The sequence below is a fragment of the Sander lucioperca genome, chromosome 3, assembly GCF_008315115.2.
Source record: "Sander lucioperca isolate FBNREF2018 chromosome 3, SLUC_FBN_1.2, whole genome shotgun sequence".
NCBI classification, from domain to species: Eukaryota; Metazoa; Chordata; class Actinopteri; order Perciformes; family Percidae; genus Sander; species Sander lucioperca.
This window is the reverse complement of record NC_050175.1, coordinates 41,438,380-41,461,961: the sequence shown is the minus strand read 5'-3', so window position 1 is coordinate 41,461,961 and position 23,582 is coordinate 41,438,380. Positions and strand designations below refer to the sequence as shown.

Sequence of the window (23,582 nt, the reverse complement as noted above, 5' to 3'; positions counted from 1 at the left end):
TCTCTCTCTCTCTCTCTCTCTCTCTCTCTCTCTCTCTCTCTCTCTCTCAGACCCCAGCTCCCACTATGTGATCACACTGAAGGCCTACAATAACGTGGGTGAGGGGATTCCTGTGTATGAGAGCGCCGTAACCAGACAACAGTCAGGTATGTACTACACACATCTAAATCTACACTTAAATCTGCTCCCTCCTTACCTGGATACACAATTTCTTACATTTGTATACACTGCAAATGGTGGCAACTTAAATCTCTTTTGCTCATACACAACAGAAGCCACATGATAGACTGTAAATTTTTTTTTTTTTTAAATAGACGACTCGTCTCCACTTCCTCCCACTGTACAAAACTGAAGCCAACATATCTTGGATATGGGCGCCACCATCTTGTTATTTTGGAGCACAGTAGTGATCAGGCGGTGGAGCCACGGTATCAAAGCCCCGCCCATTCACCCGCCCGACCAACCGCGAGGGGGTTGAGATGTTTTGGCTTCACTTACACGGTCTATGCATCTGCCCCTGAGCCCCATACAGTATTATGGGATATATACTCACACTGTATGGCCGTAGTCTTCGACTGACATTTATCTTCGCTCTCTCCCACCTTAGATCATTATCAGGCAGAATGATTCTCGACTCCAAATTACCAAAGAGATAATAGATCATCGGGGTGTCTCACAACTCGAATTATATCTCTCCTTAATGGCTCCCAGTATACTTGAGTCTCTTTTTAATCAAATGTTCAAAACCCTCAAATTTAGCTCCGAGATTACCACTTGTCCCCAGTTGTAAGGGAATATGATTGCTGGAACAGATATCCAACCACAAATAATGGACAGAAATATTATTGGAGAACATAGTGCATACAGAAGGGTCGTTTTGTGCACATCCAATCTTTCATTTGCGGCAGATGCAGGATAGTAAAGGAAAAAAAGTATCTACACACTGGATTATAGGTATATACATGTATCTGTCAATAAGTAACAAAAAGTAGCAGTACGATCAGCTGACAGAAATGCCAAAGATACTGTTTGAAGTAGCAAGTTGAAGTAATTTAGAAACGGAGTAACCATTACAGTTTATCTACCAGAGAGCATTGACATGTTTACTTTTCAAATGTAAAATATCCAGCTCAATACATACAGTGTCTTGGCCACAATTAGTCAGACTGTACACTGTCATCTGTAATGTTAACTTTGCGCATCTGTGTTCATTACAATAAAACAACTTTGTTGCATCAACCAAACAATATGGACAATCCAGTTTGCCTGTCAGCTCGACAATCTCTACTTCTTTAAGCTTCAGATCACAACCCTGTTAACAATTAGAAGTATAACTTAAGTCTTGATTCAGCAGGCTTGACAAATGATCTTAAAGTGGTATAACACTGCTAGTTAGGCTGCACGTTAGCTGAGTTCACACAGTTTATGTGACAGTGTCAGAAGACAGCCAGCCCCTGTTCCCTGGAGCGTCCCAGAATGTGGGCTGCACCTGCCTCCTCCGTCATCCAGCCTCCCACCTCCCCGCTCAGCCTTGATCACTCCAGTTAGTCTCTGCCGCAGCACCATTGCATCGTTGAGCTCGAGAGGGGGAGGGATGCTGGATGACATGAATCGTGTCAACATGCTTCACGGGGGGTTTGCACACACCCGCACACTGTCATACTGTTCACTTCTCTCTATGACGCTCTCTCTTCCTCACACACACTCACACACACAGCGCTGCAAACATGCCCGACCCCCTGTGGTGGCTTTGGCAACCCTTCGTCAGATCCAAACGTTTCCGCTCAAAGCAGAACCAAAGCCCACCACCATCGTCTGCTGCTGAATCCTCTGGGGCGCGTTCCCTTCCTGCCAGTTTGTTCAAGTCAGGATTAAAAAGACAAGCTGACCTACATAGTACTTTTACTTTTCCAAAAAAAAAAAAAAAGAAGAAAAAAAACTGCGGAAAAACTTTGTGAACTTCGGTTGAGAGAGTGCTAGGTTGAATATGTTATAATAATATGACGTCTTAACTGAAGAGCAGCGAATGAGGGCTTGCACCCCTATCTGTACCATAATGTTACAAGGGCAAGTCGGCCTCTTTCCTGCAGTGTTTTCTACTGGTTAACTCCGAGCTGGGTAAAGAAATTTGCGTTTGCATGCCCCTTCCAAAATCCTCAGTGCCTCTCCACGACTACATGAATTCTCAGATTTTTGTCTCACACACACACACACACACACACACACACACACACACACACACACACACACACACACACACACACACACAAACACTGACTCAGTCTTGGGAATATACCGTAATGAAAGCAGCTCAGTACAAAGAGGTGTCAAATGGAGCGCGGTGGAGAAGAGAAGACCAACAAGTGGTCGAAGAGGAGTGTCATCGTGGGTGACTGACCAAAGCTTTTCCTTCCATCACAACTACACCAAGGACAGAACAGTGAAACCAGGCCATCTTGAAGCATTTATCCTTCAATATCCTGGCCAGAAGCTGCTTGTTTTGAGCTCCTCTGTCCCTCTCAAACACACTCACACTGAGTTTTATGGGGCGTAATGGGCAGGCACATTGCACACAAACACACTCAAGTGTTCTTCGTCGAGCACATTACACACTATTACTCTTACATAAACAGATGACTAAACAACAGCTTGTTGTTACAATACATACTTAATGCCATTTATCATATGCAGAGTTAATAAGTGCTGGACTGGGCTAGGTGAACACCACTAGATTTCAAAATTTAATTCAGTACTTATTTGCTGAATAGATGCATAGACACCCTAAAAATATCTTTAAAAAATACAGTTTAAAATGTATTTAAATAATTTAAACATGTACAGCAATAACAAAATAATGAATCATACAGGAGGGCATTTCGCTACATTGTTAGGTACTAAATAAAACATGCAACACAGCAGCACACAACACGTAAACAAAAAAATTGAGTTGTTATGAATCCAAACTAGGTTTGAGGATTAGGATTGTAACTCACTTCTTATCGTATCCTCACAATAGGAGGGATGGACGTCACTTTCTTATATTGATTAAAAGAGGAAACCTTCGCCACAAGCTTTTCACTCCACGCCTTTGAGCCTCAGAACAGAAGCAGCACTCGGCAACTTACCCATCCAACCACAGCCACCGCTTGTCCGTAACCTTCTTCCATGCCTGCAGGCATCGTTACTTAAAGCCTCTGTATTCTTTCTATAGTTTTCAAGGACGTGATGCAGCTCGCTGAGGTTATTCTGCAAAAAGAAAAAGGTCTATCCACTTTACATTCAAATGTTGAATGAAAAGCCCCGTGACGTAAACATTTTGAAACACATTTCAGTATTGCCTCTCTCTGAAAAGAGTGAGCCAACACTTACAAGCGCAAAATGAAAAATGAAAAGTTGACTGTAGGATTGTGGATATCTGCTTTCAGCCTAGTTTTCCATTTACTGTAATCCTTTCTTATGAATAGAGAATCACTTCCTCTTTCTCTCTCTGTAGTGCTACAGTAGCTGTTGATAGAACACCACATACTGTACAGTAGCTTCTATATAGCAGCCAGGTCTGTAGATTTGTCTTATTGTAGAGGTCGGTGTCTGTTTTTCTAATAGAATCTTCTCTCTCTTTTTCTTCACCCTTCCCAATCCCATCCTTGTTGCACTTATTCTCCCTCCCACTTCTTCATTTTAACTCATTAATCTTAATTTCTTCTGTTCGTTGCTCCCTGCATCCTGTTTTGTATCCACTGTCTGATCCGCCACGCTTGTCTTTATGTTTTAATTTTGCCCATCTTAATTTGTGTGCATGCATGCGGGTTTCCTGCCTGACGTGCAGACCCCATAGACCCCGATGTTGACCTGTACGAACTCTTCCATGCTCCATACACCCCAGTACCAGACCCCTCTCCCATGATGCCACCCGTGGGTGTTCAGGCCTCCGTGCTCAGCCACGACACCATCAAGGTGACCTGGGCTGACAACTCGCTGCCCAAGAACCAAAAGATCACAGATAACCGCTTCTACACAGTGCGCTGGAAGACCAACATCCCTGCCAACACTAAAGTGAAGGTAAGAGATTCTTGTTCACGGTTTTACGTGTATGTTCAATTCAGGAAGTAGATTTCTTAAAATGATTAGATTCAAAAGGCCTGAAATTCGTACTGGTAATTTAATTGAGGAGGATTTCTCCAAGAATAGAAGCTCCAGTTTAGCTCGGCACCTTTTAGCTCAAATAAGTTGTTAACAACTCGGTGTGATTCACTAAAGTACAGTTGATGTGCTGAAAATTCCCAAGAACAGTGGCAACATAATGCTGATGTTTGTAATCGAGCAATAATCTATATCATCCAACCTTTGAAAAAAAAAAAAAAAAGGTTTAAGAAATTCTTCCTCGGAATTTTGTGTTGCCGCATTAGTCTTCCTCTCAACATGGTTTTTGGTTGAGTTCACAGGGTCAAGTCAGCAGAACTTAACCAATTCAAAGATTTTAATTTACAAGATATTAACAAGATTTGTATTATAGTTGATCATGAGGATGTACAGTAGGTCGAATGAAATTCTCTTTGCTCTGCATTCCTGTTAAAGGTTGTCTGACTGCACAACTCTACAAGGCCATCTGTATCATCTGTAGATACAGTGGTTTAACCCTTGTGTTGTCTTCCTTTCAACGTTGAAAAAAACACTTTCTTTTCAACGTTTTTGACGCCTTTTTTCAGTTTGTTTTTGCTTTTTCCAACGTTGTAAATTTTTTAATTTTTCTTCTACACATTTTCAGCGCTTATTTCTATGTCCCATATTTTCAGATATAAAACAAAAATTTAAAATGGGCCAATGTGACCCGAAGTCAACACAAGGGTTAAATAAACTTTAAAGGCCTCGGTATGGACTATTACGTTAAAGGTTCTTTTTACTGACTGCAACTAACGATTATTTTCATAGTCGATTAATCTGTTGATTTTTTTCTCGATTAATCGATTAGTTGTTTGGTCTCTAAAATGTCTGAAAATGGTGAAAAATGTGGATCAGTGTTTCCCAAAAGCCCAAGATGACGTCCTCAAATGTCTTGTTTTGTCCACAACTCAAAGATGTTCAGTTTACTGTCACAGAGGAGAGAAGAAACTAGAAGATATTCACATTTAAGAAGCTGGAATCAAAGAATTTTTACTTTTGTCTTAAAAAATTACTCAAACCGACTAATCGATTATCAAAACAATTGGCAATTAATTTAATAGTTGACAACTAATCGATTAATCGTTGCAGCTCTAGTTCTTTTTACTGACTGCAAGTAAGGATTATTTTCATAAGCTATAAAGGTTATATTCCTTAAGATCTCCGTCCTGGTTGATTTGGCAACATCAATGCTAACAGTGGTTACAGCAAGTGTGGTTTAATACCACAGCAAACACTTGTTAAGCAGCTACTTTGTTGGTAATACAGCAGAAGAGAAGCGTCTTGTTGCATGTTGTTTCCTGTTTTCCCTTTTCACTCCTGACTGTCCAATAAAGGCAAAAAACTGGCAAAAAAATATTCTTTAAAAAAAAAAGGAAGAAAAAACAGAGGAGCAACTAGTGTAGCTGTTTACAGTGTAGCCAAACAAACTTGTGTTGTTGTAATAAAGAAGTCAGTCAACAACCTTTTTCCATCTTCACACTGTTTGAGTAGTTTAATACAACTTTAATATCGCTATTATATTCTTCATTAATTGATTGTTTTTAGTCTATAAAATGTCAGAAAATAGTGAACAATGAAAATAACAATTTTCCACAGCCCAAGGCCTTCAATTGCTCGTTTTATTTCTGACAAACAGTCCAAAACCCAAAAGTATTCAATTTACAGTAGTATAGAACAAAATAAGCAGAAATCCTTACATTTGAGAAGAAGTCGTGAGTGTAATGTGTTAAAGCTATAGTGCGTAGTTTCTGCCGCCCCCATGAGGAATTCTAAGTAACGACAACAAAACTGTCCGCGTGTCCACATGATACAAGCCTTCCCCCCCTTTCCTCCACGCAGTTGCTAGAAGCCAAGGAGGACACGGAGGATTAAAAAAACACGATGCACTCCTCAGAAGAGGTAATTATCTTCACTCGATTTTCTGCGCGGGAAAGTCACCTGGACGCCACAATCTTCTGAACATAGCCATACTGAGAAATACAGAGAGAGTTGTGTGGAGCTGATAGTCGTAATTAGCTTTGTAGCAACTCATTTGGCAATGCCTTGAATGTAACGGAAGTTCATTCATATCAAAAAGTTACGCACTAAAGCGTTAAATAGAGTAGTAAATATTTGTAGTGAGTCACGTAGAGAGCTGAGCCTAAAACAAGGTGTTTGAGATTCAGCTCCTGATTCTTAACCTGCAGCTCAATTATTACATCCCTCCAAATACTACTGCATGCGTTCGTGTTTATGGCTCCATGCATGTATGCAATCCTGTGAGGGAGCAGAGCTCTGATAAAGGCCTACGTCTACTGATAAATAATTCAAGAAGGATGAGATAAACTGAGAACTAGAAAAGAGTCTGTAGATCTGCATTCTTCATTTAGCCAACTCAGAAGAAGCACACACACACACACACACACACACACAGACTCAGCAGTCAAGTCTTGCTGCTTGATGCTCAAATTGGTTTGATTCTCTCACTGTGACAGTAATTAAAGAGTACCACAAGCTCATTATGTTTCTGTCAATTGAACCAAATTCAATATATTAACAAGTCTGTTAGGTATTTCCTGCTGTTCTTTATCAGTGGATTCTTCACTCTGAAAACTACATCTTGTACATCCTGTATATCTTGAGACCAGTCTAACCAACAGGGATGCCTTCACCTTAATGCCACTGTTCACCATGTCCTCTTCACTCTTAGAGCGAGTCTAGCCAGACAAGCTTGTACATTATTGAAGAGACGACTGCTCTAAAACTGGCAGCATGTCTCTTAAGAACAGTCTGTTTTCTTTTCCTATCCCACTGCCCTCTGTTTGACAGCCCCCACCGGAGAACTGCACTTTTGTCATAGCACGCAACGTTATAGATAGGGCTGTTAGAGACCGGCGAACCTGACTTGCTCCTGCTGCGACCCAGAGCAAGCCTGCCAGCTCAGGCCAGCAAATATCAAGATGAAAGTTTACATAACTCAAGATGTTTTCATTTGCTGACTAATTTAAAATGTATAAAGTCATATACATGTGAAATACACCCCTGGTGTGTTGCATTTTTGTCTAACTATTCATGATGGTAGTAATCCGCTGTATTTGGTTTTACTGTGCATTCATAATGGCTACACTTGTCTTTGTGTGGCATTATATTTTCATACCCAACATGACTGAGCATCACGAAATATTTGCGGTTCTGGTTCCACTCAGTGGTCAGTGTGTGCACAACACTCAGAGTAGTGAGTGTGTTAATGATTATTGTGTCTAGTCGAAATGAATGACAACTGTTTCAATAATGGAATAATCGTTTCAATGATTTTTCAAACAAAAGTGTCAAACATTCACTTATAACAGGATTTGTTGCTTTTTTGTCTTATCTGGTAGTAAACTTCATATGTTTATCTTTTGGAGTGTTAGTCAGAGAAAATAAGGCATATGAAGGTTTGTGATTTCTTTTGACGTTTCATCAACTAAAATATGAATCGATCAATCGAGAAAATAATCAGCAGACGGCTGATGGATTGTAAAAAATAATCGTTAGCGGGGTTAAAAATGAGTTTATTGTCATTGCTGACATTGCTGACAAACTACTTTTGACTTCCCGGAGACTCCATCAGTGTTCAGTGAATGTAATCAACAAACAGAATTCTTGTTTATTGTGTGTGTTTTGTTTGTGTTTGCCTGTCTCTCCCCAGATGGCTAACACCACTAGCCTGAACCACATGGTGACGGGTCTGAAGCCCAACACGCTGTACGAGTTCTCCGTCATGGTCACCAAAGGGCGCCGCACCAGCACGTGGAGCATGACTGCACAGGGCACCACCTTTGAGACCAGTAGGAGCACGCACACACACACACACACACACACACACACACACACACACAAAAGTTACATCACAAAGACATAAACCAACAATGTGTCCAGTTTAACGAGCCCCTGGTTGGCTGGGAGTAACATTTCACTTTTTGCAGCCTAAATGGAAGGAGAGGACTGACCTGAAAATCAAGCTGTCACTGCACAGTATCTAACCATATAACCATAATAATACAAAAGATGTTTATCAATAGATCTTAGAGCTCCTGCACACTGGCTGCGTGGCGTGAGCGTGTCAGCTGCGTGGCGTGTCCGTTTTCATTTCGGCTCCCATGTTAACAGGTTAGAGCTTGCACACTGCCTGCGTGACACGCATGTCCTCAGCATGTTGGAAGCGTTTCCAGGCAAAATAGAATACGAAAAGATGTTTATATGTCATTTTGACACGAATACATTTAATAAATGACATTTTGATGTTTGAAAGTCTCTAGGTTTTGACGTAAATGCAGATATAAATGTAATTTAAAAAAAAACAAAAAACATTGCATCTGTCAATACAAAATGAAATATTCTTTAGCCTATTTTGCCGTCAATACTGCCGACGTTGTCTCTGCTGTAATCAAATCAGTATATATTTATGTTTATGTTTATGGGAAACATACGTGTGTACAGACAAGGCTAGCAGCGCGTCAGACATGTTTCTTTTGTGCAAAGACATAGAAAACGCCACGCAACAGAAACGCCACGCTCACGCTACGCAGGCAGTGTGCAGGAGCCCTTACACCACAAACTGTCAAACTCAAGGCCCGCGGGCCAAATCCGGCCCCTTGCTAATTTTGATCCAGCACCTATATACATTTAGGTTCACAATAAATAATATAATATAATAATAATACATTTTTCCGGTTTTGGCATTTTCTTCGACATTTTTGTCGACCAAACTGTAAGTGAGAAGACTACATGTATATGAGACATGTAATAATACAGTCAAAGATATTTGACTTTTCCCATGACATAAGAGTAATGAACTCTACATGTCTGGCCCTTGATGTGATTCTCATTTTCTAGTGTGGCCCTTAGGGAAGTTGAGTTTGACGCCCCTGCCTTACACTAGCTGCAAGGGAAATTGAGGAAACCTGCAGCAAATTTGGTGATTGGCCAATATAATTTCAGCACTGCTCTGCTCACTGAGAGTAGGTTGGACTAACCCTGCTTTCACACAAAATATGCAATTGGAAAAATCATGACTTAATAATAATCATAGTCCTAAGAATACAAATGCAGTTTTGTGTTAAAACAAATTAGTTGTTCACATTGTTTTTGATTTGCAGACTACGGTTTCAAGTTTATAGAACAAAATACATTTTGTTTTGGTTTTTTATTCCATTACTGTTAAACTTTGTTACCTTATGCTTGGCACAATATCTGAGGGATGACAGTATGATTACTGTCCCCCCTGAGTCCACTGGATCCAAATTGCATAAATTTACTGTATCTGTGTTAAAATGACTTATAGTGCTGTCACCATAGCAGCATATAGTCCTTTAAAATCCATTGGCCGTTCTGTATTGAAAATATACAATCCCCCTCAGTATTTGTCTAAGATTCCTGCAATGCTGCATACTCAATACTGCAGATACTAAAGTGTCAGAGCTCATACATCATTGAAAGTTGTAACTGCTGAGCTAAACGTTGCCTGACAATAAACCGAACATTAAAAACAAACTTTTTTTTAATGTTCTAAAACTAATTTTCTTTGAAACGGCGTCTTTATAGGCGGTATTGGATTGAGATTTATTGGACTTGTTGTTGTTTTTATTAAGAGGTGAGGAGAACAGACAGTTTTTCATTTCTGCCCAGCCAGGGGTTCATTTCACAAGTATGCAACTGGATTTTATCTACGGGGTCATAAACACACGCGCGTAAACAAGTCATAAACTTTGGGTCGTCAGTTTTGACGGCGGTCATAGACACATTCAATGCACACACAATATCCAAGCAATATGTGCTAAGCTGCCCACTACACATGCAAACACACACACACACACACATACACACACACACACACATACACACACAGTTTACTCATATCTTGTGAGTGCACCATGTTGTTAAATTTAAAACTATACAAACCTCGTGCCATCTTTACCTTTTTATCTGAACTTAATAACACAACAAATGACCACTCACCCCTCACCCCACAGTTCCCAGCTCCTCCCCGAAAGACGTGACCGTGGTGAGCAAAGAGAACAAACCTCGCACTATAATTGTCAACTGGCAGCCTCCCTCTGAGGCCAATGGAAAGATCACTGGTGAGTCTCAGTCTCTCTTGTCTGTTACATACTGTATGTTCTGGTCTCACAGATAGATCTAGACTCAGGTTCTACCTATATATCCCTCCCTAGCTATAACAAAACACAAAGACAAACAAATCTGGTGTTTCTGGTCTGAAGATTTCTGACTTCTATCTTGTTGACTAATTGAATCACATTAAGGTGGATAATTGATCTTGTTTTTGCCAATAGGAGATATAATGCAGTGAAATGTAAAAACCCAATCAAACGTACAACACATGCCTCTGATTGTGCAGTTTGACTTGGAAGAAGTAGCACAACAATATTGTAGTTGATCTTATTTTTTGTAGTTGATCTATTCAGCATCAAAGCCACTTAGAGTCTTAACGGATTTGTCTCTCTCTCTTTCTGACCTTCCCTGTTGTAGGCTATATCATCTACTACAGTACAGATGTGAACGCTGAGGTCCATGACTGGGTCATTGAACCAGTGGTGGGTAACCGCCTGACCCACCAGATCCAGGATCTGACGCTGGACACCACCTACTACTTCAAGATCCAGGCCCGGAACTCAAAGGGCATGGGCCCCATGTCTGAGGCCGTACATTTCCGCACTCCAAAGAGTAAGTTTTGGAAAACAAGATAAGATGGGAACATGATAAGGACAAGTGGTACAATGAAATTGGATCCACCCTTTTGCCCGTTTCGAGAATGATTTAATACTTAGAAGTATCTAATCCCACCTATCACTTCAAGAGCTGTTCTGGAGTGGAACTCCCAAAAGAGCTAAATAGAGAGAGAATGAATATTGGATTTACATTAGTCAGGTAGTCAGTAAACACAACTCCAAATGAATGCTAATTTTGCTCCGTGTTTGCTGAAACGTTATGCATGCCATGCCAGCTTCATTAGCGGGAACTCAGACTGCAAACGTTATTACAAGGCACGGGGCTGCGTTGGTGGAGGCGTGTTGTTTAAGGCACTGACAATGAAATGCAACGCAGGAAGTCCATTTGGAGTAACAAATGAATGCATTTAAAGCTTTTAAAAACACTGCACAACAAACAGCTCTATAAAAAATGATCACACAGGGAAGTATTTTATCATTTCATCACGACTAAGGTTAACAGTTAAACTACGAGCTTCACATTACAAAGTAATCCACCAGGAATGTGTGCTTGTGTGTGTATGTGATTGGCCAACACAGCGCCGGGATGTCCTGGCTTAAATACATTTTCTACTTAACACGTATCTGACAAAATTCACCTGATGATGTTGTTGTGAGATAGTCTTTCGAGAGCTGCGACAGGCATGTTTCCCAAGCCTTGTTGATTGGTTGGGGATGACCAAATTACTGCAAAGTCTGATCAGCAAATTTGCACCCAACACTAAATTTAAGCCATTTCAGGTTCAGTTTTGTGGTGCTGCATACACCTTATTTTTTACAGGGCTGAATCCTCTTTAAATGATATTTTTACTCATGGGATGTTTAGTAAAGTATTTTACTTAAAGCAGTATGTGTTTTATTGTACCGTTTGTAGGATACTATTTATAATCTTTACTGAGATGCTTTGCTCTTAATGTCAGCTTGGCTGTGTCTGCAGTACACTCTTGCGGTTTGGTTCTCATTCTTCTAGTTTCTGTCCTCCTCACAACTCCCATCTCTCGCTTTAATTCTGTCTCCCACGCTGCTCTTTTCGGCTAACCTGTTTTTTGCTTTTTATTGTCTCTCCCTCCCTGCTCTCCTTTGGCCTGTTAAGCTGAGTCCTCTGACAAAATGGCTAATGACCAAGGTAAACTCCCCCTCCACACTTTGTCTTTCACTGCTGACTCTGCACCTCGCGTGTCTCTCTTTCTAGAGTTTACCATCTTCTGGGCTGATGAAAACTTAGGCTGCATGATCGGCTAAAATCAGTTTGTGCTTGTAGAAATGTTCACATTATAATGTATCACATGAACGTTTGACAGAGGAATAATAATAACGTGACAGCAGAAGAGGCCATGAAAACACTTGAGAGCTTCAGTAAAACATCTTTTTTTTTCCATTTTGAATCAGCCTCAAATGTTCCACCGAAGCATGGGCCTTCAGGCAACCCAAACCCACAGGACCCTGGGACTGTTGGTAAGATTTTCCTCTCACGTGCTTTCTTTAACAGTCCTGTTCAGCTATCAGTCAATCAGTGAGACACTACAGCAACTAAAATCATGATCTGATCTGATTGTGTCCAGAAAGTTCAACATGACATCATGACTTCGCATAAACATACACGCCCACTTTCTTAAGCCAAGTGGCGTGTTATGTGTACGCATTTTGAGCTATCTGCGTGTATGTCTACGCTGTATACAGCGGTCGTAAACATACACGCCACTTGGCGTGTTATCGCGTAAACATACATGCCGCTTTCTAAAGCCAAGTGGCGTGTTATCCGTACGCATTTTACGCGCCATATACAGCGGACGGGTTGGGTTTAGGAAAAGAAGAACCGGTTGGGTTTAGTAAAAGAAGAAAGCTACGGTTGGGTTTAGGAATCGTGACGCGCGGGTTGGGTTTAGGAAAAGAAGAACGGGGTTGGGTTTAGGAAAAGAAGAACGGGGTTGGGTTTAGGAAAAGAAGAACTGATTGGGTTTAGGAAAAGAACTGATTGGGTTTAGGAAAAGAAGAACAGGGTTGGATTTAAGAAAAGAAGAACAGGGTTGGGTTTAGGAAAAGAAGAACTGATTGGGTTTAGGAAAAGAAAAACGGGGTTGGGTTTAAGAAAAGAAGAACGGGGTTGGGTTTAAGAAAAGAAGAAAGCGACGGTTGACTTTAGGAAACGTGACACAAACATCTCCTGGGTGAAAGTCCTGTGTTTGACCCATCCACCACCGCGACCAACCTCCCTACACGGATTTCGCCCTTTCATACTACTCGCTACGGCGTCAATTCACACGCAATCGCAAGGTAATGTAAGTCAATGGAGGCCAAACGGCATTGATAAACACTCTAAAAAGCGAGTATGTTTCTTGATAACACACCAAAAATGGCATACGAATTTGCGTGTCATACATACACCACTTCATGAGATCAGTCTGGAAAGTTGGAAATTAGTCCCTTTTTTTCTTGACACTGCATTTAGAAATCTTTTTTTCTGTAGTTGGTTGGTATGTTCCTCTATCAGTGACTCGCCAGTGTCTTTTTAAAGACTAATCCAGTCTTTTTCCTCTTGAGGTAAATCAGGGGTTGGAGGCAACAGTGAAGGTCACATCCTGGTCATTGTCATCATCATCTCAGTGGGAGCCTTCACCATCATCGTAGTGGTGGTGGGGGCCTTCCTGTGCACACGGCGAACCACGTCCCACCAGAAAAAGTAAGTAGCTCAGTCACACTTTTACCTCCGTTGTCCTCTTTTTGTTTCTTAGTTCTCCGTACTATTTCTAAAATACATGTTCTAACTCTGTGTTCACTAATCTACAGCTCAGCTCCCTCCTGTGTCCCTCCTTGCTTGTAGATCTCTCTATAAAAAAGGGTCAGGCTTTCACCGTTACCTATGTCTTCTCTCCTGCAGAAAGCGGGCTGCCTCAAAGTCCTCAAACGGCTCTCACAAATACAAGGGAAACTCCAAAGACCTGAAGCCACCTGATCTTTGGATTCACCATGAGAGGCTGGAGCTTAAACCCATGGACAAGTCGCCAGATCCCAACCCAGTCATGACAGAAACGCCCATCCCCCGCACCTCGCAGGACATCACACCGGCTGATAGCGGCCTGGATAGCAACCCCCACCTGCAGCAGCGGCGCAACTCCTACCGTGGTCAGTCTTGCCCAAGGGGGGAAGACTTAAAATTGTTAATGTTATGGGAAAGAGATCAAAGTGAAATTTCACCCTTGCTGTCTGATATGCATAATAACACTGAGCAAACTTCTGGAGTTTGGCTGGCAGACAGGAAAGTATACTTTGGGAGCTTGACTAAAAATTTTTTTTTTTTAGTTCAGTTAATATCCTCAAGTTTACTTCCAGGGTGATGTCTGCAGGAGTCTGGGAGAGATTGGCATGGCTTTTTTGTTTCACAAGTCAACACTTGTGTTTGCTGTTGTCTTTTTCTGTGGTTATCATGCAAAACATTTCATGCTTTTCATACATAATGTCCATTTCATGATCACAGTGCTATAGCAAGCACACACTGCCACTACAACAACTTTCTGCAAGTACAGCGAATCCACTCAATATAATTAGGTCACGGCAAAAGAATGCTGAGTGTGACAGTGACATTTAGAAATGCAATCAAAACCCAATGATGTAAAATTGATTAAGGATCCTGAGGTCTATAGATGGATCATTAACAAAAAAAAGAACAGTAGAGTAGGAGCTCTTTCTGATTGGCTGGTTTCCACCGTACCTTTTAGGCCACGAATCAGAGGACAGCATGTCTACACTAGCAGGCCGACGAGGGATGAGGCCTAAAATGATGATGCCTTTTGATGCACAGCCGCCTCAGCGTAAGTGTGTGTGTGTGTGTGTGTGTGTGTGTGTGTGTGTGTGTGTGAGATAATAAGTGAGTCATAATCCACAAATATTGAGCATTTGATTTGGAAAGTTTTTGCCTAAAATGTGTTAATTACAGCAAAAAAACATTAAAAAATTTTTTTTTAACAAATTACCAATTCCCAAATATATATGTCATGCTATTGTTTGTCTAATCAAGAGAACCAATCCATGTCATGCTTCCTACAAAATGTTCATTTGACTGGCTCGATGGTGTTTTAAGCCCCCAACGTCTCCTTCCAGGCAGGCTTCAAGGCACCTAACCATAACCATAACCATTGCCTAATCGACTTCAAGGCAGCGCTGCGACCGTTGACTTCAAGGCACCTAACCCTCACCTTACCCCGAACCCTAACCCTAACCATAACCATTGCCTAATCCTAGTGCCTTCCAGGCAGCGCTGCCTGGAAGACGACGTCGGGGGCTTAAAACATCTATAAACATTTGACTGAGTGACGGAGAGAGAGAATATTCTAGTGTGTTTATTACAGAAATCTGCATGTATGCATCTCACCAGCAATACTTCCACATCATTCATCATTATTACAGCTTGTTAAACATCGTGTCGTGTGTTTGTGGGTGTCCATGTCCATTCACAGCTGTGATTAGTGCTCACCCCATCCATTCCCTTGATAACCATCACCACCATTATCATATGGGGAGCCTGGCGTCGCCAACACGCAGCTACCTCTACCACCAGGGCAGCGGGCACCCACGCCCGCACGCCTGTGCCACCCCCATCTCCCATCTAGACAGGGTGGACTCTACAGGTGAGACAGTGCTGTCATATTCATTCATCGGTGAATCATTTGCTCATTCATTCACATGCTGCTGCCATATTGCTACATTCATATTTTATTTGAGTTACTAACGCCTTTTCTCTGACCCCCTTGCCTTCTGAAATATGTTTTTTGTTATGCTCTCTTCTACTCCACATGAACAGTTGGGGGCTCAACTGTTCAATTGACAAAAAATATGGATTATCATTTAGATTGTTGCTTCATCATTTTGTTGTTTATAAAGTAAACAAAGTAAAAATACTAACACTTTGCTGGTTGCAGTTAAAACATTTTTAATATTTTATAACATGATATTTTACTTGAGTTTGGGTACTTAGTACACAAAGTATGCCGTTTCTAATTAATTATGTGACAGATATTTGTCACAGTTATCTTACAGAATTGTTTTTGATTGTTGACTATAAAAATGGGCCAGAAAGACAAGAATATATGTGTGCATTGTAGGGCTGCAACTAACGGTTAATTTTTTTTATCAACTAACGGTGGGTATTTTCTCAGTCACATAGAAGTTGGAGGTTTCCCAATATCTGTGGGATTTACATAATCATCTGTAATACAGTATATAACTAGTAATTTCATTAAATATGTATAAGGACTGTATGAAGCTGGTTGGTGATTCCTGTGAATGTAAAAGTTGTAAACCCATCTGCTCATTGTCTCTCCTTAACTCCCCCCTCCAGAGTCGGTTAGGAATACCCCCAGCTCAGAGCCCCTCCCTCCAGCCGCCACCTCTTCCCAGGCCTCCTGCCCCTCGGAGATCCTGGCCGACCCTGAGGGCAGCTACCACGGCTCCACCACCACAGAGGAGGAGCCCAGCTACTCCAGCAACCTGCCCCCCCACCGCTCGGCCCACCCGCACGCCCACGCCCACCCACTCAAGAGCTTTGGCGTACCTGCAATCCCAGGCACCAGCCATCCATCATATGAGTCGCCTGCCCTGCCCAGCACTCCCCTGCTCGCTCAGACCGGTGAGCAGAAACACACACACACACACACACACACACACACACACATACACTAGGGCTGGGCAATATAATGATATTATATCGATATCGTGATTTGAGACTAGCTATCGTCTTAGATTTTGGACATCGTAATTACAATTGTAATACGATAATCCAAAAGTAGGGTCTTGCTTACCCAACGTAATATCGTAATAGGGCTTAAGTGTTGTCTTTTCCTGTTTTTTAAAGGCTACATTACAGTAAAGTGATGTCATTTTCTGACTTTACGAGACTGTTCTAGCTTTCTATTATTTGCCTTTACCCACTTATTCATTATGTCCACATTATTGATGACTATTTATCTTAAATCTAATTGTGAGGATATTTTGTTGAAGCACCATTTGTCAACCGTACAATATTGTCACAATGTCGACATCGAGGTATTTGTTTTACAATATGGTGATATTTGATTTACTCCATATCGATCCATATTTTTACCTGCATAACATCGATGAAGAATTTTAAACTTGCTTCAGGTAATTTGCAATCGCCTATTGGTTCAGATATTTTGATGTAAAGTTTTCTCTGCCAATAAAAACGTTATTCTTAAAAGTATTATGATTACAAATGTTAACGCTATGTAAAGATGGCGATATTGGTAATCTCTACAAATGCAAAGTACCTGCCTCTGTAAGCAACTTTTCCTCCACTTCATCCTCCACTTGAGTTTAAGGACAGGGCTTGGGATATTCTGTGTTTTTAATATTGTCCACATATTGCATCAAAAGACCAAAACCAACAGTGCTTAGATACACATTTTTAAAAACAAGTCACACATGTTTGAGAAAAAGTTACTTAAACAGGAGTAAATGGTGCATTTCATCGTTACCATTTTTTTAGCTGTGGATTTGGTGGTCTCGTGAGTATTTCCTGCAGCAGGACGGTGTACGTGGGATTGAGTCCGAACAAAATACAGTGTGTGGTTTTCATGGTAATGAAGGAACATGTCACCCAGTGTAACAGTCTGGCTCATTAAGTGCATTTTTAAAATGTTTGGACATCAAAAGAGCTCTATAGCACAGAGAGAAGAACACGCTGTATCAGAGTTTGAATACGCATACAACGCTTGTTAGTAGCAATTCATTGTTGGTTTTTGCAGTTTTAGTGGGATTTTGTTGATTTTGATCAAACTTGTGGGAACAAATCAAACCTGTTTTTGAAAAATCTTTTTGATCCAAAGTCCAAGCTCCTCACATTACAGGGCAATTTGACATGTAGTCCACTTATGAGAAAGTGACTCAAGGTTTATGTATTCACTCTTGCAGAGAGCAGGTTTTCATTTCAACGTGTCATTTGTTGCCTTCGCTGACTGTCGTATATTTGCGTGCGTTCGTCCCATTCAGGGCCTCCTACTCACCCCCATGTTGTTAAAACAGCCTGTATTGGAACGCTAGGAAGGACACGAACACCGATGGTCGTCACTGTGCCCAACGCCCCTGATGTGCCAGAGACCAGCAAGATGCTGGAAGATGTAGACAGCGTGAGTATAGCGCCCCACACTGGCTGCTTGTAGCAATGCAGTCTTTTTGCCAGGTCTAATGGTGGGAAATATTTAATATTCTTGTCTTTTAAAAACGATACCAATCACACATTCCTTCAAAATCCATGTTTCCTTTGAGCACTGGATTATACAGTTACTTTCCACGGGACATTGGTTTTAACAACATTTTCTGTTTGTTCTTTCTCTCTTTTTATTCTTTCCAACTTCAATCTCACCATTTTTTATTTTTTTGTGGCACTGCCTTTTGATCAATTTATTTAACTTCTAACATTTGATCTTAACCCAACCCATAACTGGAATGATTTCATTTTCACCATTTAATCTCCTGTTCCTTGATTGGCTGTTGACATTGGATGTTGTGCTTTCGTCTGCGGCCTCTTTTTTTGTTTTTTATTGATTATGACGCTTCAGTACCATTGACCCATCCCCCAGCTCGCCTCACCCCACCCATACGACTCCCCCTATCCTCTGTGAAAGACTGACCCTCTCCTCCTCTCCTTTCCTCTCTTCTCCTTCCTCCCTCCCTCCCTCCCTCCCTCCCTCCAGGTGCTTGCTTCCCTCGCCCCCTGCCCCTCCCCCGCCCCTCGCAGTAACCCTGTTCCTCTCCCTCAGAGCTACGAGCCCGACGAGCTGACCGAGGAGATGGCCCACCTCGAGGGCCTCATGAAGGACCTGAACGCCATCACCACAGCGCCATGAGCATGCACACACGCCTACACTCACACTTTCTCTCACACGTACACACAGAAAGTCACACACTCTCAAAAGTCAAACAAACACACCCAAACATGAACCTTGGGAGCCAAAAGGCTGGTGGACACGAAATGGCTTCTTGTGCCCAAGAAAACTCTCACGTCCCCCTGCAGAGAAAAACAAAACAAACTCCAGACTGGAACTTAGGAACTTTTTTTTCGGCTTACCTTGCTCAGTCTCAGGAAGGAGATTGCCATGAGAAGGAAGAAAAAGTGACGCGCTTCATCTTTTAATGAAGAATCATTCTCAGAGACAATGAACTTTAAAACATTGGTCGCTTTCAACCGGAAGATTGTGAATTTTTTTTTTTCCTCAGCAAAAAAATACGTACGGTAGGTTTTTTTTGTGTGGTGAATGTTCGCTCAAGACGAGACAACGGTTGATTCAATGTCAAGTCAAAAGGAGAAAGTCCAAAAATATGCTGGTTTTGATGTTGGTGCTCATGCAGCGCAGTCTACACACAGTGTTGGTTTGATTAGTGTTTTCTTTGTGCATTTTGTATATCTATTGGGCCGTTTCAGTGAAGTGAACATTGGATATCAGCCCCTCCCCCCACCTTTACAAGCCAACATTATTCATAAACGTGGTCATTTTTTTCGTTTTTATCCCCTTGTGTCATATATTGTTCCATTACTTTTTATTATTTTCTATGTTATTGTATTATTTTTCTACACACATATACTTATAAACATGTACATATGATGTGTTTTTTTTTTTTTTTTTTTTTTTTTTAAACTGCCTCATTCTTTTGATGTTTCCCATTGTTTCATTATTTTTTATTTGAGATGAAAGTGGGATTACAAGTTAGTCCTGGAGCTCAGTTTTTCACATCAAAAGGGGAGAGAAGCCTGGTGTGTTTTACAGTACATTGTTCGTTGGCATTGTGTTGCCCCCTTTGTACATTAAAACATCTTCTTTTTCAGTCTTGTGTTTGTTGTGGGAGCTCCGTTTTAAAAGCCTTACCAACGTGTTTGTATGTTGGACAGTCGAGGCGTCTCAGCTCTTCGCGGATGTCGCTCAGAGTTGTGCTGTCATGCACTGCCATGGCAGTTTCTGTGTTAGTTCTGTGGGACTTGACAGTGTCTCCTTACAGGTCAGGGGTACCTAGGACTCAGGGCGCTGACCCCACCCCTCCTAAAAAAAAAAAAAAAAAAAAAGGAAAACCTCACATGGCACCCAGTCAATCAACCAACCAACCAATCAATCAATCACCTGCAAAAGACGAGTTATCTTTTATACGAGAAGTTCGATCGAATGTGTGTGTGTCGTATCCAAAAACCAATATTTGGTTTCAGACGTCCGTACTGCTGAACCACGTGTGCATTCTCCCACAGCGGCGTGTGTTTGCTGTTTTTCTTCCCAGCTGTACTTCAACAAATACTCCTGGTTCCTTTACAAAGATGCAAAGATGTTGGCCTTTTGAATGGGACTCCCAGATTTTTTTTACATGGTAGTTTTTTGTATGAAGAAAAAAAAAAAAAAAGAAGAAGCTTGTTCAATACACAAATCCGATGTAAAAAGGAAAAAAAAGAAAGTTCATCTAAGAAACTAGTTTTTCATTACCCTCTTACCCAAAGAAATTTGTCAGTAATTTGCTCTACTTTTGTGAATACCATGTTTCTCATTAATGTACATCGTCATGAATGTCAATATAACTGTAAGAGATTTTAAACTATGGATACAAACGAGGAACAAGTTTTGGGGAAAAAAACATGATTGAAAAAAAAGGGGGGGGGAGAAAAAGGACCGGACTTCATTTGGGAAAAATCTATTGAGTTGTAAACAGTTGAACCTGTATTGCACTTTTTCACAACTTTTGAAAAGTACATTTCTTACATATCTTGTGTTTTAAATATCAAAAGCTGTTTGTGTAACGTAGTGTCCTAGGTAAGCAGCAGGCAGCTGGTCTTGTTTTTTATGTTTTTTTTGTTTTTTTGTTTATTTTTGCTTCAGAGATGATATGAATTTGAGCAGCTGAGTTGTTTACTTCGCAGCTCATGATGAGGAATTCTGTTGTTGCTTGTTCATGTACAGAGCTTTCTTTGCTTTCTGTAGAAAAAAGAAATCTGTGGCTTTTTAAAAAATGTTGAAAAAATGTTTGGAAAAAAAAGATGTTTTTTTTATTGGTGCTCCTATACATTGTGTATACAAACTATTATGAATACTAACAAAGTAAATGTTTCTGCTCGTCTTTTTTTTTTTTTTTTAAATCAAACGTGATCAGGATGCCCGTCGGGTATAAACATTAGCATTTGATTACTGAAGTGCAGTGGTGGAATGTAACTAAGTACATTTACAAGTACTGTACTTCAGTACAATTTTAAGGTTCTTGAAGGTATCTACATAAGAGTGACATGACACTGTCGTGAACGTGTCATAAACATTATAAACAAGTCATAAACATTTATGACATAACGCTTCTTTCAGTAAGTGTCATTCGGTTTTTGTCATGACAAGGTATGGTTAGGGTTAGAGTCGCAGTGCGGATCCACTTTGGCGACACGACTGAAGCGTGGTGACACGACGCCTCCCCTCATTTGTACGTTGATGGGCGTTCTCTTAATACATCCATGGTTGATGCTCTATGCCCTTGACCGGCAGCTGATTGGACGAATGCGTCACGTGGGTCTGGCTACTCTCGAATTTCAAAAGCAACCATACTGGAAGGTCGTTCAGAATACGATCTCGTATTTTACGAAAAAAAACGTAAACATTTTAAGCGAGAAATAGGCCATACAGTTGCTGAATCTGTCTTGATTTCAGATCGACAAAGGTCAGTTTTTAAAGATTTTCGTCAGATTTTGAGAGGCGGCGAGCCTTCCCCCAGTCTCCCCTGTGCTCTACTTCAATTGGATAGTAGCATTGCGTTCAACGGATTGATTTGCATAAAGATGGGTATCGGCCAGCTTTTTTGACTCGCAGCATTTTTTCAAATGCAGCGCCGCCTTCCTGGTGTGCTTTGCCGGCGCGTTAAAGTCACCCTTAGGAATAAAGTGGAGCGCGGCGCGTCAGAAATGTCGCACGGCCAGGTGGATCTGCACGGTTAGGGTTCATGTGTCATGTGTTCATGACGGTGTCATGGTGTCTCTTATGTAGATACCTTCAAGTAAAGTGTTACCATTACTTTTTACTCCACTACATTTGATTACTTTAGTTACTAGTTACTTTTCAGATTGTAATACAAAATAGCATAACATCAATTTTTTTTTTACACTTTGATGTGTTATTATGGATTAAAGGGTTAGTTTGGATATTTTGAAGTAGGGTTGTATGAGGTACATATCCATAGTCAGTGTATTAGCTACAGTAGATGGCGGTTGGCACGCCCCCAGTTTGGAGAAGCAGGCAGCAGTATGGACACAGAAGCTAAGCAATGTACTGCTGTGGATGGGGGCAGCATTTACACTTTCTTGTACTTGTTTCTTCCGTCCACCGTTGAAAGTTGACCCCAAACAGCTTATCTGCGGTGTTCTACAGTTGCCCGCACAGCTGCGCTTCTGCGTAGGAATACAGGCATTCTACAGTTGAGAAAATGTAGTGCCAACGGAAAGGGCTGTCTGACGGCAAGGTAAAGTGGTGAAAATATTCAAAATATAGGTTTACGGAGAAAAAAATTAAATAAAAAATGCTGCCCCCATCCACAGCAGTACGTTGCTTAGTTTCTGTGTCGGTACTCCTGCCTGCTTTTCCAAACTGGGGGCATGTGGTGCGCCATCTACTGTAGCTAATAAACTGACTATGATACCTCATACAGCCCCACTTCAAAATATTCAAACTATCCCTTTAAGGGCGCCCGGATAGCTCAGTTGGTAGAGCGGTAGAACCCATATATAGAGGTTTACTCCTCAACGCAGCGGGCCTGGGTTCGACTCTGACCTGCGGCCCTTTGCTGCATGTCATTCCCCCTCTCTCTCCCCTTTTCATGTCTTCAGCTGTCCTATCAAATAAAGGCCTATAAATGTCCAAAAAATAATCTTAAAATAAAAAATAACTATCCCTTTAAGGTACCCAGCAGTATATAAAGTAGTTGAAAGTAGCTCCACCTTTACCAGCTTTGAAATTGAAATGATGAACCCATTAATGGATTCATAATTATAATCAAGGGATTTAATAGATATTATTCTAAAAAGGGCTGTTCTGCATAAGGAGTACTTTTACTTTACTTAAAGTATATTTTGATGTTAATATGTACTTTTACATAAGTATGATTTTGAATGTAGGACTTTTACTTGTAACAGAGTATTTCTACACTGTGGTATTGCTAGGAAAGATCTGTGTACTTCTTCCACCACTGCTGAAGTGTACAGAAATAGGTTGTTATCAGTAATACACAATCCAAAATCTACAGTATATACTGGATGTCTTTGGGTGTTGCTCAGACAAAAATAAGCAATTTAAATATTCAAAATGTTAACTATTTTCTGAAGTTTTATGGATTAAACAATCAATTCATTGATTTGAGAAAATGTCACAAGATTATTCAATAATGAAGATAATTGTTAGCCAAGCCCTAAAAGTCAAGGATTTCTTTGGGTTTGGTTTAAATTGCCCTGAATGAGAAAACCAAACAAAAGGACAGCTGTCATTTTAGAGAGTTTAAGAATTAAAGCCTCTTTTGTACAGACGTCGTATTTCAGATAAAGACTGTATTCAGTTAATGAGTCATTGTTTGTACAGTCACACATTCTTAAAAGCCCATTCCATAATTGTAGTTTACAGCTGAAATACTCTTAACTCACTTTTTGTTATGTTGTTTTTT

The 23,582-nt window shown here is 40.8% G+C and overlaps 1 protein-coding gene across 16 annotated transcripts in view; it reads left to right on the top strand.

Moving 5' to 3' along the window:
* Positions 1 to 20,357, top strand: part of neo1a (neogenin 1a) — a 180,034-nt gene extending 159,677 nt beyond the window's left edge. For 2 of the 16 annotated variants that reach the window (XM_031290013.2, XM_031290021.2), the window contains exons 16-29: positions 51 to 146; positions 3,827 to 4,059; positions 7,832 to 7,970; positions 10,155 to 10,262; positions 10,672 to 10,866; positions 12,004 to 12,036; positions 12,300 to 12,365; positions 13,452 to 13,590; positions 13,789 to 14,033; positions 14,627 to 14,719; positions 15,365 to 15,535; positions 16,246 to 16,533; positions 17,913 to 18,049; positions 18,617 to 20,357. In XM_031290013.2, the coding sequence (XP_031145873.1) occupies positions 51 to 146; positions 3,827 to 4,059; positions 7,832 to 7,970; positions 10,155 to 10,262; positions 10,672 to 10,866; positions 12,004 to 12,036; positions 12,300 to 12,365; positions 13,452 to 13,590; positions 13,789 to 14,033; positions 14,627 to 14,719; positions 15,365 to 15,535; positions 16,246 to 16,533; positions 17,913 to 18,049; positions 18,617 to 18,769 (2,096 nt within the window). In that variant the 3' untranslated portion in view covers positions 18,770 to 20,357. Of the gene's footprint in view, positions 1 to 50; positions 147 to 3,826; positions 4,060 to 7,831; positions 7,971 to 10,154; positions 10,263 to 10,671; positions 10,867 to 12,003; positions 12,037 to 12,299; positions 12,366 to 13,451; positions 13,591 to 13,788; positions 14,034 to 14,626; positions 14,720 to 15,364; positions 15,536 to 16,245; positions 16,534 to 17,912; positions 18,050 to 18,481 lie in introns of all 16 variants that reach the window. The other 14 variants (XM_031290018.2, XM_031290024.2, XM_031290022.2 and 11 more) reach the window with 14 other exon arrangements.
* The last annotated feature ends 3,225 nt before the right edge of the window (positions 20,358 to 23,582 follow it).